The 16,265-nt window shown below is 30.2% G+C and overlaps 1 protein-coding gene across 1 annotated transcript in view; it reads right to left on the bottom strand.

Moving 5' to 3' along the window:
• Positions 1-435: 435 nt before the first annotated feature.
• The window catches only part of LOC148309587 (uncharacterized), a 61,379-nt gene continuing 45,549 nt past the window's right edge, over positions 436-16,265 (bottom strand). Inside the window, exons 16-25 of the mRNA XM_088259878.1 lie at positions 15,133-15,269; positions 9,778-9,957; positions 8,871-9,009; positions 7,881-8,101; positions 5,294-5,443; positions 3,519-3,651; positions 3,219-3,343; positions 2,394-2,513; positions 1,622-1,754; positions 436-1,077 (exon numbers count right to left, since the gene is read on the bottom strand). Coding sequence (XP_088116004.1) covers positions 1,001-1,077; positions 1,622-1,754; positions 2,394-2,513; positions 3,219-3,343; positions 3,519-3,651; positions 5,294-5,443; positions 7,881-8,101; positions 8,871-9,009; positions 9,778-9,957; positions 15,133-15,269 — 1,415 coding nt within the window. The 3' untranslated portion in view covers positions 436-1,000. The remainder of the gene's footprint in view (positions 1,078-1,621; positions 1,755-2,393; positions 2,514-3,218; positions 3,344-3,518; positions 3,652-5,293; positions 5,444-7,880; positions 8,102-8,870; positions 9,010-9,777; positions 9,958-15,132; positions 15,270-16,265) is intronic.

Genomic DNA, 16,265 nt, shown 5'->3' on the forward strand with positions numbered 1-16,265 from the left:
TTGGAAGTTTTATTTATTGTTTCGGCATTAACTTTGTGGTAAGACATGTTACAATGATTAAAGAAAACACTTCGTTTTTTACCACTTGAGTTTTATTATAGACTACATGTTTCAGAAGTTAAACTTCCATCATTCAGGTCTGTATAGTAACTATTATATTATACAGACATTGTATTGTTATTATACAGACCTGAATGATGGAAGTTTAACTTCTGAAACATGTTGTCTATAATAAAACTCAAGTGGTAAAAAACGAAGTGTTTTCTTTAATCATTATTGGAAGTTTGACTAATATTATTTTTCCTATAAAAAAATAGATTATTTTGATCTTCGATTCACCGTTAACCTTAAAAAAAGCCTAAAAAATAATTAAAATCACTAGTTATTTAATATACATATTTACAAATTTCTAACAGTAGTCGACTCTCTTTTGCGTTTGTTTTTTTTTCTTTTCATAACATTACTTTATCTTAATTAAAATGTACTTCGTACACCATAATACATAGGATATTTTATACCAGTCTTATCATTTACATAATCACACACATTTTTCTTCCCTAAAATACTTTTTTTTTACTGATATTATAGCAGTTATAAATGTCATTCGCGTAAAATGAAAACCTTACAAAGTTACTATTATTTAATGCCCATAATGCTTTTTTTGTACGATATCTAGTTTAATTATACAAGTTAACTGTATCTCAATTCAATGAGAATTTTGAATATGGCCATATTTAAATAAATTAATGAAAATTAAAACTTATCGTTTAAATCTTTAAAAATAAAATACTTATAAATAATGCGAGTACTTAATATTGTGATTCTTTTTGTCACAAAATTGAACATGTGAATTATCGTAAAATTCTATTTTCTATTATTTGAGATTTTGTCCACCATTAATCAGAATTATTTGTCAAGGCGTTAAAACCACCTTTTTCTGATATTTTCCCTTTTTTTCACTGCAATCAATTCGAAAATAAACTCTTAAATCCAATTTTGTTCAGCGCTTTTCCTCTTTTCGAATTAGTGCAGTTTCCTTTTCAAGTTTATGAATCATTTCCAGTTTTGTCATCATTTCTGAAAAGAATTTTTTTTTATTAAATTTTTAATGAATTTTAATTACAGGGAGTATAAAAAATACAATAACCATATCAATATTGTATTTATCAACAAAAACTTTTTAAAAAATAATTTTAAAAAAAAACAAAAGTTATATTCGACACCAATTGACATCATACCCCAAATAAAAAAAAATCTACTTAAATGCATAACAAACAATATGAATTTCAAAATTCCTTTGTTTAATTTTTTTTAATCTTTCAATTTTAATTAATTAAACAAAGGTTAAAAATGTAACTTTTATTAAAAATTACCAAGATATTTTCTCTGAAATGTTGATATACCTACGTATGGTTGGTATGGTATTAAGAATTGCGAAATTTATGGAAATTTACTTTGGAAATAAAAAATAAGAATCCTTGGTTGGATATTATGATAAAAATTAATCATCAATGTTTTATACGTGAGTTGAAAATGTCTTAAAATGAAACGAATTCACTTGATTTCGGTAATATGTATTTTACTTTTAATCAAGAAGAAAATTAAAACAAATTTGCCTTACCAACGTCGCCACTCGTATCAGGCTCATTCCAGGGCTGTGTCGTACTTGATCCAAATATGACGAAGAAGAGATTAGACAGGAAGTACACACCGGATGTAATGAAGAACACCAGCCTCCATTGAGTTGGATCAGTCTGAAAATTAAATTTATAAATCACAATCATGATGAAAATCGACTTAATCGAATCATATCCCGACTTAAAACCACACTTTTATTTGTAAAAATATTAAATGAAATAAATATGCCTTGAATCTTCCCCTGAGTTTTATACAAAACACTTTTTTAAATAACTGGGAACATTTTTTTGTTATTGAGAGTACCTTTAAATTATATTTATAATTTTTACTGTAATTACAGATGAACTCGATTTTTATATGATTTTTAATTAATTTTGATATTTATTTATTACGACCACGTAGAAATTACAATACATTTGGAGTCTGCTGCCAGCTATTTGCCTACTCCTACACTAATTGTAACAAATATTCTATTGTTACAGTCACAAGAACGATTCTAAATAAAATTTTCAATAAAGGATTCATTCAATGCAATGACACGAAATAAAGTTTTCAAATAAAGTTTCCAAATTATTGGCAAACACTTGCGATTCAACAAGAAAATATAAATATAATTTAGTCTCGTTTATAATTAAAACCTTATAACATTGCAGTAAAGAATTTCAGCAATTTCAAGTCAGATTTCTAAATCAGTAATTATTAAATATTATTTGTGTTATAAGTTACGAAAAAATAATCAGTAAAAAGGTACAAACCTCGTCAGTTACAATATAGCCAACTGTGATGGGTGCTAGAATTCCTATAGCATTGGCAACGCAATTTGTGATTCCAACTATAGTACCGGCAAAATTTGGTGCCATGTCAATTGCCAACATCTGTAAATAAATTTATTTGATATTGAGTTTTGTATGATATTTAAATCAAATAAAAGTACCATGTTTTTCTTGTGTTTATTATTAAAGGAATCAACCGAATCACAAATTGAAAGTAGAATGTACTTTTTAACATATCGTGGCATATATGTTTTGCCTGAAAAACAGCTACCATTCCAAATGGGTGGAGATCGCCCACCGATAACTAGACCAGAGAATTCAGGGCAAGAGAGAGAAAGAGAATTGCTCATATACAGATCTACCAAAATGCAACTGTTGTTTTTTATTATTATTTCGGCTTTCGCTCTGTAGTAAGACACAATTAAATTATAAATAAAACACTTGTTTTTACCACTTAAATATTATTCTATTACAACTAGTTCCAAAGCCACTGAAGCTTCCTATGGTTTTGAATATAAAATTTCATTTTCCATCCACAGATTATATTAAAAAACCGTAAATGGGAGCATCTGTATCTTTAGAAACTAGTCAACATAATATAATACTCAAGTTATATAAAACAAGTGTTTTATTTATTTGTAATTTTAAAGTGTTGTTTTTCCAGTATGTATTTTGACTTTGTTGCTTGGTGAAAATTTTGTTCTTCTTTGTCAAAATTAAAATCATGCACATTAGAGACATAGATGAATCAAAATAAGAAAAAATAATATATAGAACAGATAATGAAAAATAAGATTTATTACATACCATGTATCCCATATTTAGTCCAGAATTAATCCCAACAGTAAGGATAATAAACACAACAGACAGGACTTCATGACCGGGAGGAATGTATGAAAGGATGACGATGGTTATCGCTGGCAACCATGTACCTAAAAAAAGTATTCAATAAACGATTTTTTTAATTTTTTTATTTCGATGTAACTTTATAATATAAATTTCGTATAAACGCGTTCAATAAAAATGTGTGTGCAGTTTGTTTTTAATAACCAACAGTATCAATTGAGGGACATTAAAGCTAATTATAAATTTATTATTTTCACTTACCGATTGAGTTGAATGTTTTTCTTGCAGTGGTTTTGGTGCAATATCCATTATTAACTATAAAATCTGACACAAAACTGAGGAGAATACTTCCCAACCACATGGCAGCGTAGGGTAATGCAGATAATAAGCCGCTCTGGAAAAAATATACCCCACATGAATAATATAAAATTTTAACAATAATCCATTGAGTCTTCTTGTCTTACAGCATTATTTTTTCAATTAAGTATACATAAATAGTTAAGATTATTTCTGGACTTATACTTCAGTGCTAACATAAGTCCAAAAAGCTATGTAAATACATGTTTGGATCCTAACCTCAAACTATGAAAATATAGCTAAAATGGCTAATTACAATAATAATAGTAGTAAAAAGTATCTCCACAGGTACTAACTTAGTTGTTAACAACATTTTGAGTGTGTCCAAATACTTGTTCACAAAATCTGGATTATCTCCAAATACAGGAGTTATTTTCATATATTTTTTTGACATCTCATCAAAGATGAAGAAGAATATGGAAGAATGGGCATTTACGGGGCTGACGACCGTCATAGGCTAGTTTAAGTGATCACTTTACACACGTATAATATTCACCAATTCTACCCATTATTGACAACCACACTACTCAAATTCTTGGAAGTTCTATATATATGAACCAATTTAGAAACCTTGTTCTTGAATCACTAGAACTTCACTAGAGACATCTATTGGTGAGATGTAAAGAAGCTTTTTACTAAGCAGAAACTCTTATATTAGTATGTGAGGTCAATTATATTAGTATGTATTGGATACAATTATATTAGTATGTATTGTCAATTATATTAGTATGCATTGTCAATTATATTAGTATGTATTGAATACACTCAATATGTTGTAAATTATTTTATCAATTAAGTATACATTTATAGGTGAGATCATTTCAGTGCTAGTATAAGTCCAGAAAGCTAAGATAATACATGTTTGGATCCCGACCTCAAACTATGAAAATATAGCTAAAATGGCTTACAATACTAATAGTAGTAAAAAGTATATTCACAGGTACTAACTAAGATGTTGTTTAAATCAAAAGTGAACATAATAAAGATTTAATTGGTATTTGAAGCACAAATAAACTAGTTTTGTTTTAACATCAATACAAATCTTATTATAATTTAATAATTATTACGATCAGATCAATCAGAACCTAAAATCTGGCGGTGTCAAAAGTCTGCGTAATCGGAGGGCATGTATGACTAGATGTATGGATGTGAAGGAGGCGAGGAGTGTATGTCGGGACAGAAGAGTGTGGCGTTCCATCCTCTCTGCCTACCCCTACGGGGAAACGGCGTGATGGTAGTAGTAGTAGTAGTATCTCGACCAGTTTTTAAACAAAAATTTAAATTCGTCAAGAGTGTAAAACTTACCTACACTCTTAGAATATAATTTTGATAGATTAATTTCCAAAAAATAGCTGACGTAACATAATCAAATTATTACACTTTCTCTCTCCCTCTTTTATTAGCACGCAATGGTGCATAGGGCACTTCGTTATTTCAACATGGTGTTATCTTAATCGCTTATCTAATCATATGAAAGCAAGGCGATTAGACCTGCGCTCCAGGAGGGCAGATCAGTCCAGGAGATAAATATTATATTAAAATGTTACTTCAATAAATGTTGACCTCCTTGGTGATTAAACTCGTGACCTCAAGAATGATCGTTAAACGCCTTAGCCATTAGACTATGGAGGGAAACTATGTTAGTTTAACATTATTTTAAATAGAAAAATTAATTGTACCTTTTTCATATCAATCCCAAGAGCCATTTTTTGGTAACTCGGTATTTCTACAAGAAGTGTGATAAATCCCCAATTACCTCCCACGTGGGCAACCAACATAGCCCAAACCGGTAGCGACGTAGCGATACTCTTCCATGGCGTTTTTGGTACCTAAAATAAAATAAAAATTAATTAAGAACTTTGCATAGGAGTCCTGTGTAACTGATCAAAAATTGAGCAAGACGTAAACATTTATAGGAATCCTTTCAGGCGAAAAGCAGTGAAAGTGAAGCATGAAAAATAAAAATATGGATAGGGAAACATTTTTCTCCTTCTGATGTTTAGAATTAAAGTTGTCACTCATATAATTTAATTAATGGCACTAACCGTTTATCACGAATATTTGTAAGAAAATACGCTTTTAATTTCCGTAATAAAAAGAATAAATTCAATAAATTTGGAATCTTATATTTGTTTTTAAAATATTAAATTAATATCTAGTTTTGAAATATTGAAGTAAATATATTACATTTTTTCAATATTTTGTACTTTAATACCTGAAAACCAGTTGTACCAAAAACTGAAAAAATCCAGAGGTATTATAGAAATGGAGGACGGTATGATTGCTTTTCATTTAAAATCACAAAAAAAAATACCTTGAAAAAATATCAGAATATGATGAATATGATGAATAAATATAAATAAATTACCCAACTGGGCATTACGATGAAATAAGCTTAAATTTTGGAGCTGATAGATTACTTTTCCTATGATTTTACATTATTAATTCATATTAAAATGATTTGAAGGTATTTTTATTTAGATTTTTATAAATGACGTTCAGACAAAGAAACGTAGTAAATATATATTTAGAAACTTTTGTAAAAAAAATACTAGTTCAATGAAGTGCATTAATTATGAAGTGCATAAGAATATAAGTAAATCTTTTGTATCCAGTTATCAAACAAGCTTTGTATTTTTAGCGTCTTCTACATAATTTTACCATCGTTTATAAATAATAATGTCATATTGTTTATCAAATATAAACACCGCTGATAAGATCATCATAACACCACTGAATAGGAAGTGGAAATTCTCAACGATCCAAACTGCTGACGTCACAGCCATGCAATCGGTTTTCACAATTTTCCACGCGTTGACATCTAAATACGAGTAGACAGTGCAAATATTTTCACAAGTGAGTTTGCACATCATTTTAGTATTTTAGTATTCAAGTATGGAGTTCTATTAATATGTTTACTAATACTAATATCGCTCACTCCTTTCAAGAACGTCATAAATCAAAATACTTGATTTTTCAGGAGAACGTTTTTAAAGTTTAAAAATATAATACAATGTATTAAAAAGAAATATCAACCCACTTATTGAACTTTTTACTGTGCAACAGATCTTTTTAGGAAAACCTGAAGATTTTTTCTCCATTTGAAAAATATTTAGTAAATTTAAAAAAATTTTAAAAAATACCTTTTCTTCAAAATGCATAAACAACACTTTCTGCCCTGTAGCGTGTAAATATTAAGTTAAAAACATGCCTCTTTTACTGGGATATAGTACATTTTTTGGGCATTCCGAAAACATGCACAACTTTAAATTGACGATTTTTGATTTATGACGTTCTTGAAAGGAGTGAGCGATATGTCAGTATCCACTAGTATATATATAATACATGCCAGGTCATAAGTCCTGGGACGCTCAGACTTCCATATTTTTTCATAAAAAGGGAAGAATGAAACATGTTTCATATCAAGTTGAGACACGTTTAAAACCGTAAAACAAAATGATGCAGAATGCATCGAAATGCGTGTCACAATAGATTTTTAGAAATGTTGGTATTTACCAAGTAAAACTTTTATTAAAAATGGATAGATATTGCCACATTGCCAAATCAACTAATGAAAATATGTGTGTTTTATGTTTTATATTTTGTTCAGTTTGTTTTCTTTTAGTCCTTTATATTCTCTTGATAATGCGTAGGGCACTGCATCGGATAGATGTGATATTAACTTAAACGTTATCATACAAACGAATAAAGAATCTACTTAAATAAAAAAAACCTTTTTAATTAAAGTTTTACAAAGTAAATACCACATTTTCTAAAAATCTATTATGACGCGTGTTTCGATGCATTCCGCATAATTTTTAAACACCGTATGTGAACTTAAGTCCTAACTCAACCGTCCCTGACCGTCCTAGTCCTAACCTGACGTCCACCGATGAGATGGGTGGACAACATCAGATAGTTTGCTGGAAGACAGTGGATGGGGACGGCGCAGGATCGGGAGGAGTGGAGGCGGAAGAGGGAGGCCTTTGTCCAGCAGTGGACCTCAACGGGCTGATATGATGAATGTGAACCTAAATCTAAATTTCAGAGTTGTTTCTTTTGGACGTTGAAGAGGGAATATGTCATAATAGATTTGAAGAATTAGTGGTATTTACAAAGTGAAACTTAAATTCAAATCGGATACATTATTATCATTACCACAAAGTGACTGCCGAATTCATCAATGAAAAATAACTTCAAAAAAATTAACGAACTCGGTGTTACATGAGAATCAGATCAGTTTTAAGTGAAAAGACTTCATCCTACCTTCATTTCATCCGTATGTCCTAGAGACTTCTCTATAAAGTACTTTTCTTCTTCGGAGATGGTCTTATGGTCAGCGGGTGTACTTGCTCCACAAATCAACCACAGAATCCCGGTCAGAACTCCGATTGTCCCAATAGTGTAAAATATGCAAGGCCATCCGTAGGTAGTCGATGCAAGCATGCTGGATAGAGGCATTCCGACGATGGTCCCAAACGGTGTACCTAAAGGCAGGAGTCAGTATATAAACATTATTAAATTATGATATGAAAGCTTTATTTTAATAATATGTGTCATAAATGAAATAAAAAATTAAAAAATATCTTCAAACATCGATTGAATTATAAAGATATCATTCGCGTTGTTGACACACATTGAATCATTAGAATATTTTAAAAATTATTCAAAGTAGTATATGTACTGAAAATCTTGTCTGAAAACTTCAGTGCACATTGCACCCACAAATTATGACAGCGCACCGCGCAGGCTTGCCAACTTGACAACCAACGAACTTACAAGTATTAAGAATAAAAGGTGCGGTCAAGTTTTCACACAAAATTAAAAAAATATATACATAAAATACAATTTGTCTAATTTCGTAGTCATACAGGAGAAAGTAACCAAGAGCATTGTTTTACAAAAACGTGATAATTGACCAATTGATATCTTACTAGCTTAATATTGCCCTTGGAACATGGAAGTATAATATATCGACTTGGTGAAAATGACAAATTGCATTGATGTTTATTTTCTTGCCAAGCAAAAGTGACTTAAATGGCTTTCCTGAACTTTTTACGTTTTGGTAGTTGGTCACTTTCTCCTGGACGACTACGATTTGTTTGTGTATGTATTCAGTCCAATATCCAATATAAACTGATTAATCAATACTTTTACGTACATGCAGGTATATATTTGGCTAGATAATATTTTAACAGAAAATCTTTTTTGTTTGCGAAACGATAAAATATTGTGACATTTTATTTTGACCCTTACCTGCAAATAGAATGTTGGTGAGTCTACTCCTCTCATGACTGGGTATCCACCTTGCTGCAAGAGTGTTGATACAGGGGAAGAAACAGGACTGTGTTATTCCTTGAAGCATTCGGCAAGCGCAGGCTACTTTCCAACCCCCCTGAAATTCATGAATTTAGTAAAAAAAAAATGAAAAATCATTTCTATTAATGATATGAAAATATACAACAAAAATATCATTTTTTGAAACGGGCTAGATAGAGACTTAATTAATACCGATAGACTTAATTGTCATTGTCAAATATTAAAAAAATAAAGATAAAACATATCTTAAATACATATACAAAACCTATGTTTATCATATATATATATATATATATATATACATGGGCCAAAAAAAAATTTTTTTAAAATAAATTTAATCATGTAGAGAATCATCTAGTTATGTAGTTAAATTAGTCTCGGAACTAAATTAATTTAACAATTTAATTTAGTTATTAAAATAACTTGATCTTATATAGTAAAAGTAATCGATTTTATAGCGTCATATATAGGTACTGCTAATCCCCCGTATAGGAGGTTTACATTTTTAAAATATATTTCAAGTTAAAAATTACTTATTTGAGTGATTTCCGCTGGTTTGAATGTAAAAATACAATTGAAAACATTGACCCCGTATAATGTTCCCTCCGATAATTCAGTACCGATCTCAACGTAATACGGGGGTTAACTGTACTACATACTGTTTTAGGCATTTCCGAAGGCAAAAAATACAGCGATGAAAAAATAAAATATGAGGCAGATCTATTGTATAGACTTTATTACTATTTCTTAATTGATATCACTGCCGGCAATCACAGTCACTAGCCACCTCTGCCAACGACCCAATAATTTTTCAATAGACGAAACATTTTTAAATTTTTCTCACCATGGTTACTGCTAAGGGTGTAAACAGCGACACGATTCCATTAACCATCATTGCCACTACCAGCAAACTCTTGGCTCCATACTTCTGAGCCAGTTGACCGGACGGAATCTGCATTATCATGTAACCCCAGAAAAATGAACTCAAAATCACGTCTTGGGTTTGCTTGGGCCATTTGAAAATCTGCAAATGAATTAGAAAAATACAAATTATTAGAAAATAAATTATTTCGTCTTCAGTAAAGACTCTCTTGTAAAGCCTAGTATTAGCCTTAGAGCCAAATATGGATATTACAACGATTAAAAAAATTATTCAGAGCCAATCTGTTAACAATATTAGCACACGTTTATTTTGATTTTAAACCTCTAGTAAATTACGGGTATAGCCAATAAAATTTGATTTCATACTAAATAAGGATTTTTTTCATTAATAAAAAATGTTTAATATAATAATAATAAAGCCCTTATCCGCACCCCAATGGTGCATAGGGCACTGTGTCATATTAACGCAGTGTTATCTTGATCGTTTACACAACAAATGAAGGAAAGGAAGGAAGATCAGCCCTCCGCTTCAGGTACCAGTCCATGGTAATATTGAATAAATATTACAGTGAAAAAATCACTAATATTTATTTTACCCCCCTTGGGAATCGAACCCGGGACCTCCAGAACGGTAGCCGAGCGTGCTGACCATTACACTACGGAGGCGGACAAAATTTCATTAATAAAAAATGTTTAAGAATTAAAAATTAAACAAGTATTTGTACACACTCATAATGTTTCAAAAATTATGGTATCCATAAGAACAATACTTATTTCGTATAATATCCTTGCATCTCCTTTGAATGTTTGTTCAAGTCAGGTTTGTATGTCATTATTTTTGGCACGTTTACAGGTTCTCGTCTATAAGGTGATTTCTCAGTTTGCTTTCGATAGGGTTGATGCTTGAAAAATATTGTTCGCATGAATACGTAAAGTCGAAGAAACCTCCCGCGGATGTTTGTAACGGAGCCGCACTTAAAATGACAAAGAACCATATGCGCACTTTGCAAACCCATGGCGTAGTGCAACGAGTAGAAAACTATGTCTAAAGTGCATGAGCTCAAATATTCGATTTTCATTGAGGTTGAAAATAAAAATGAATTATGCCGATATACACAATATGTTCGCCTCCGTACTGTAATGGTCAGCACGCTCGGCTACCGAGGTCTGAAGGTCCCGGGTTCGATTCTGGAGGTCCCGGGTTCGATTCCCAAGGGGGGTATAATAAATATCAATGATTTTTTCACTGTCATATTTATTCGATATTACCCTGGACTGGTGCCTGAAGCGGAGGGCTGATCACCTTTCCTTCATGTGTAAACGATCAAGATAACACTGCGTTTATATGACGCAGTGCCCTATGCACCATTGGGGTGTGGATAAGGGTTTTATTATTATTAATATACAATTTAAAGTACGTATATTTAAATATATGAAGCATAAGGACTAACCATCTTGCCTTCATGTAAATAACGATCAAGATAACTGCAGCTATTAAATGCAGTCCCAAATCCGCCATAACTGGAGATGTAAGTCAAATAAACAATAAAATATTTTACGTACCAATGCTTAATATTATCATTTAGATTTGTTTTATCACGATGCCGATTTAAATTTTAAGTTAAAACGTTAAATAAAACTAGTACTATCTTGATTTTTTTATGTAAACATATCAACGGAATGTTTTTGGTTTATTTCGACATGGAAACAGGTTATTTTACGTACGATAGTATGCAGTTATTTACATAGCCTTTATTTTCTTTTTATGTATTTGGTTTAGTTACATTATACATAAAAAGTAACAAAAATACCATAATAAATGAAAAAATTTCATCGAACAAAAGTTTGTCTTAAACACAAGTAATTAACGGTAAAATGGAAAAATATAATCAGATAAATATTAAAAATGAAATAATAAAATTATAAGATGTCCGCCTCCGTAGCATAATTATCAGCACGCTCAGCTACCGTTCTGAAGGTCCCGGGTTCGATTCCCAGGGCGAGGGTCACATAAATATGTGATTTTTTCACTCTAATATTTATTCAATATTATCCTGGACTGGTACCTGAAGCGGAGGCCTGATCACCTTTCCTTCATGTGTTAACGATCGAGATAACAATGCGTCGATACGATGCAGTGCCCTATGCACCATTGGGTACGGGTGAGGGTTAGAATATTCTTCTTATCGTAATTTCTAAATAAGACTTAAGACATAATATGTTAACAATTAAGGTAACACTGCGTTCATATGAGTGCAGTGCCCTATGCACCATTGGGGTGCGAATAAGGATTTGAAGATAAAGTAGAAAGTAAAACATGAAAATGGACGAGAAGCACTTGAGACAGAAATAGATTAAAAGGAAAAGTTGGAAAGAGGAACCAAAAATTTGTATTTGTTTATTTAATTTGTTTTACGTTTAACGCTTGTTATTTTTTTTAAAACTTCAGACAACTGATCAAATTGTTAGTGAGTAATACAATGACCTTAATCCAATCTTTGTTGAACATATCGGTTATTCTATTACTAGCTGGTGTTTCTTATATTAATGAATTGATCTGTTTAAACCATGTTGATTGTTGTTGATAGTATGGGTAATATCATTAAAATGAATTTAAAGTTAAAAAACCGTTTGATGATAGATAATTCTCTATTAAACTGATTTTTGAAATATACCTTTGTAAGGAAAATAGTATTTCTGTATCCTGTTTATGTTTCTTACCCAATTATATTTGATAAAACTGATATAAAAATGAACTACAGTAAACTCCCCTTTAACGTTGAGAAAGGTTATAGGGGGTTATTTTTTTTATTTGTATTATTACATTGAAAACATTATTATTAAATTAAATTACAATCTAAAAAATTTACTGCCTATAACGTTTCCTCCGATTACTCGGTACCTATCTTAACTTCATAGGGGAGTTTACTAGACAGTAGAGGTAAGTAGTAAGGTAAGCTAAGTACTACTTACTAGGGTAGGCAGTAGAGCCAGGTAGTTAGGTAAGCTAGCTACTACTTAGTAAGGTAGGGAGACATATAATAACGCAACCAGTACCTTGCTGTTTGCGTTATTATATGTCTCGCGGGTAAGTTAGGATAGGCACTGCTTTTCTGCCTATATGGAATGCACGCCCCTGAGTTCCAGGGTTGAATATTAATCCTTTCTGGTCCTATGTTGAATGTCATTCGACATTGACTTTATTCCGGTGAGTCCAATGTCGAATGTCATTCGACATTACTTTATTCCGGTGAGTCCAATGTCGAATGTCATTCGACATTACTTTATTCCGGTGAGTCCAATGTCAAATGTCATTCGACATTACTTTATTCCGGTGAGTCCAATGTCGAATGTCATTCGACATTTTTTTCTTCATCAATATAGTGTTAAAATACAAGCAAACATATTTTTTTCTCACTCGTATTTAGTGTAAAATGTAATAATAAGAGACAAGATTGTATACATTCAAAATATTTTTTTTTTTTTTAACAGTGTAGTTTTTTTTTTAAACTTGGATGTATTGTTTAACCCTGTAATGCTGTCAATCTATTGTGAACCTGGTGGAATTTTTAAATTTATTTTTATGTACCGGAAAGGGTAAAAGTCTTAGAGTGATAATCCGATAACATTTCCTACAAATATCCACTCATGAATTAAATCTGGTACTTCATCAATAGTAACCGTTTTAACTGACTAACTAACTAACTTACCATCACGCTGCTTCCCCTCAAGGGTAGACAGAGATAATAGAACGCCACACCACTCAGTATTTGCAAACATTCTTCGCCTCTTTCATGTTCATGCATCTCCTCATACATACACGCCGATTATTTTACCGTTTAAATCGTTTAACCGTTTTGATCGAAATATAAAACCAGACAATAATAAATTAAAATTATAAATTCAACGCTATACATAAATCATGCATTCTTTAATAATAATATTGACAAGGCTTCAATTCAGTTTGCGAACATGTTTTTTAGAGCAAACAAATATTAAATATAACTTGAATGAATTATGGTTGTAAGCGAATATTTGCACACAAAAAAACGTGCTATATGTAGGTACTGTTTAAAATTGTGTTGTTAGTATTAGTCATCAATATTTAAAATGATTTATCGTGTGAGTATTCTATTTACGGAATTAATGCTATATGAAACGGCATTCCTTAAGATGAGGCAATTTTATATACATATATATTTATATATATATATATATATATATATATATATATATATATATATATATATATATATATATATAATATATATATATATATATATATATATATATATATATATATATATATATATATATATATATATATATATATATATATATATATATATATATATATATATATATATATATATATATATATATATATATATATATATATATATATATATATATATATATATATATATATATATATATATATATATATATATATATATATATATATATATATATATATATATATATAATATATATATATATATATATATATATATATATATATATATATATATATATATATATATATATATATATATATATTTATATGAATATATATATACTGTATAACCACTTTACCCTTTACAAACCTAATTATTATTATAACGTGATCAATTACGTAAAAGCAAGGTGATTATCCCTGCCTTCAGATAATTTAATTTAGGGGTTAAGGCTGAGATCTCAAACAAAGGGTAAAATACACAATTTACTATTTCTTGGGAAAATTGTTTTTTTATCAATACTAAAACAATGTTTTAAGTATAAAAAAAATCACTTTAAATGTTACCTGGGTTTAAAGAAAACAAGTTACGATTTATAGTGTATTGGACCTTAACAAGTTATATCAATATTTCCAGCTCAAGATTAGACATTTTCTCATTAGAAATATTAAGAATTAATTTATTATCGTCAGAGTGTTTGGAAAATAATTAAAATCACCCAGTAAAGGAATTATTATTCCCAAAAACTATTTGTGTGTTCTTAAAATATACTATTTTTACAATGTGAAAATTTTAAGAAGTTTTTTTTTAACTTTATTACTTTACTTTGGCGGAAATAACTTTGTTCATTATTTTAAGGTTAACCGAAGCATTTCGTCGTAACGTAACACGTTACGATGCGAGCATTCAGGCAGTCAGTACAGCGAGCCGAGCGCTCCATCCATAGTTTCGGATGATCGCTGATGCTCGCCGCGAGCGATGTTACGACGTCATGTTACGACGAAATGCTCTCGTCAGACTCTCTACCTTTAGTACACAATTTCAAAGTTGCAAGCTACCACATTTATTCTGAACAATACCTCAATATTAGAGTTGTTGTTAGATGTATCAGTCATGGCTACAATGGCAACACTCATGTCCACTCTCATGATGTACGCAACCGACAGACAGGTGAATACCAATATGACCTGAATATGGCGGACTCCAAATCCATATTCTGAAACAAGAATATTAACATATGTGTTTTTAAATCAGCCTTTATGACAAAATATGCCAAGAATATCGCTCGCTCCTTTCAAGAACGTCATATATCAAAAAACTTTTTTTCAGGAGATCGTTTTTAAAGTTTAAGAATATAATTAAATGTATTAAAAATAAATATCAAGCAACTTTTTGAACTTTTTACTGTGCAAAAGATCTTTTTAGGTAAAACATGAAGGTTTTTCTCCGTTTAAAAATAAACAGTATATTTAAAAAAAATAATTAAACAATACCTTTTCTTCAAAATGCAAAAACCACACTTTCTGCCCTGTAGCGGGTAAATATTATGTTAAAAATATGCCGCTTTGCTGGGATATAGTACATTTTCTGGGCATCCCGAAAACATGCACAACAGAAAATTGACGTTGTTGAAAGGAGTGAGCGATATGTGATATTAGAACAAAATATTTATTTCCGAATTTATTTACGAGGTAACTCCATTCACAAAACTTGTGCGATTTCAAATGATATGTTTACTTTACTAATTAATTCAGAGGTCACTTTATGGTAATACCTATCCATTTCCAATTTAAATCTCACTTGCTTACTCTCTCTGCATGATTTTCAAACAGAAAATGATGAAAAACGCATCGAAATGTGTGTCACATTTTTCTCCATTATTTTTAATTACATCATTTTATTATTCTCTTGATAATGAACTTTAGAATATTATACATTTTACCTCCTACTCTTATTATATTTAATCGAAATAATTCAACTGTAATAAGAAATAATAATATGTTGCGGAATCGGTGAAACAAGGGGTATTTTATTTGATTTTTATATATTAATAAATATCATAAATTTAAAATAATGTCAATATTTTATAGATTTTTGAAAGAATTTTAAATAGATTACTATCATAAAAAATCTTATCACTTTAATATGTGCATTGGATATGTATGTATTTTCCTTCTGTATTTTTTTATTGGCATTGTGATAACTCAAGTAG

The sequence above is a fragment of the Brachycentrus maculatus genome, unplaced genomic scaffold, assembly GCF_059751285.1.
Source record: "Brachycentrus maculatus isolate JH-2025_06_01 unplaced genomic scaffold, ASM5975128v1 h1tg000120l, whole genome shotgun sequence".
Lineage (NCBI taxonomy): Eukaryota > Metazoa > Arthropoda > Insecta > Trichoptera > Brachycentridae > Brachycentrus > Brachycentrus maculatus.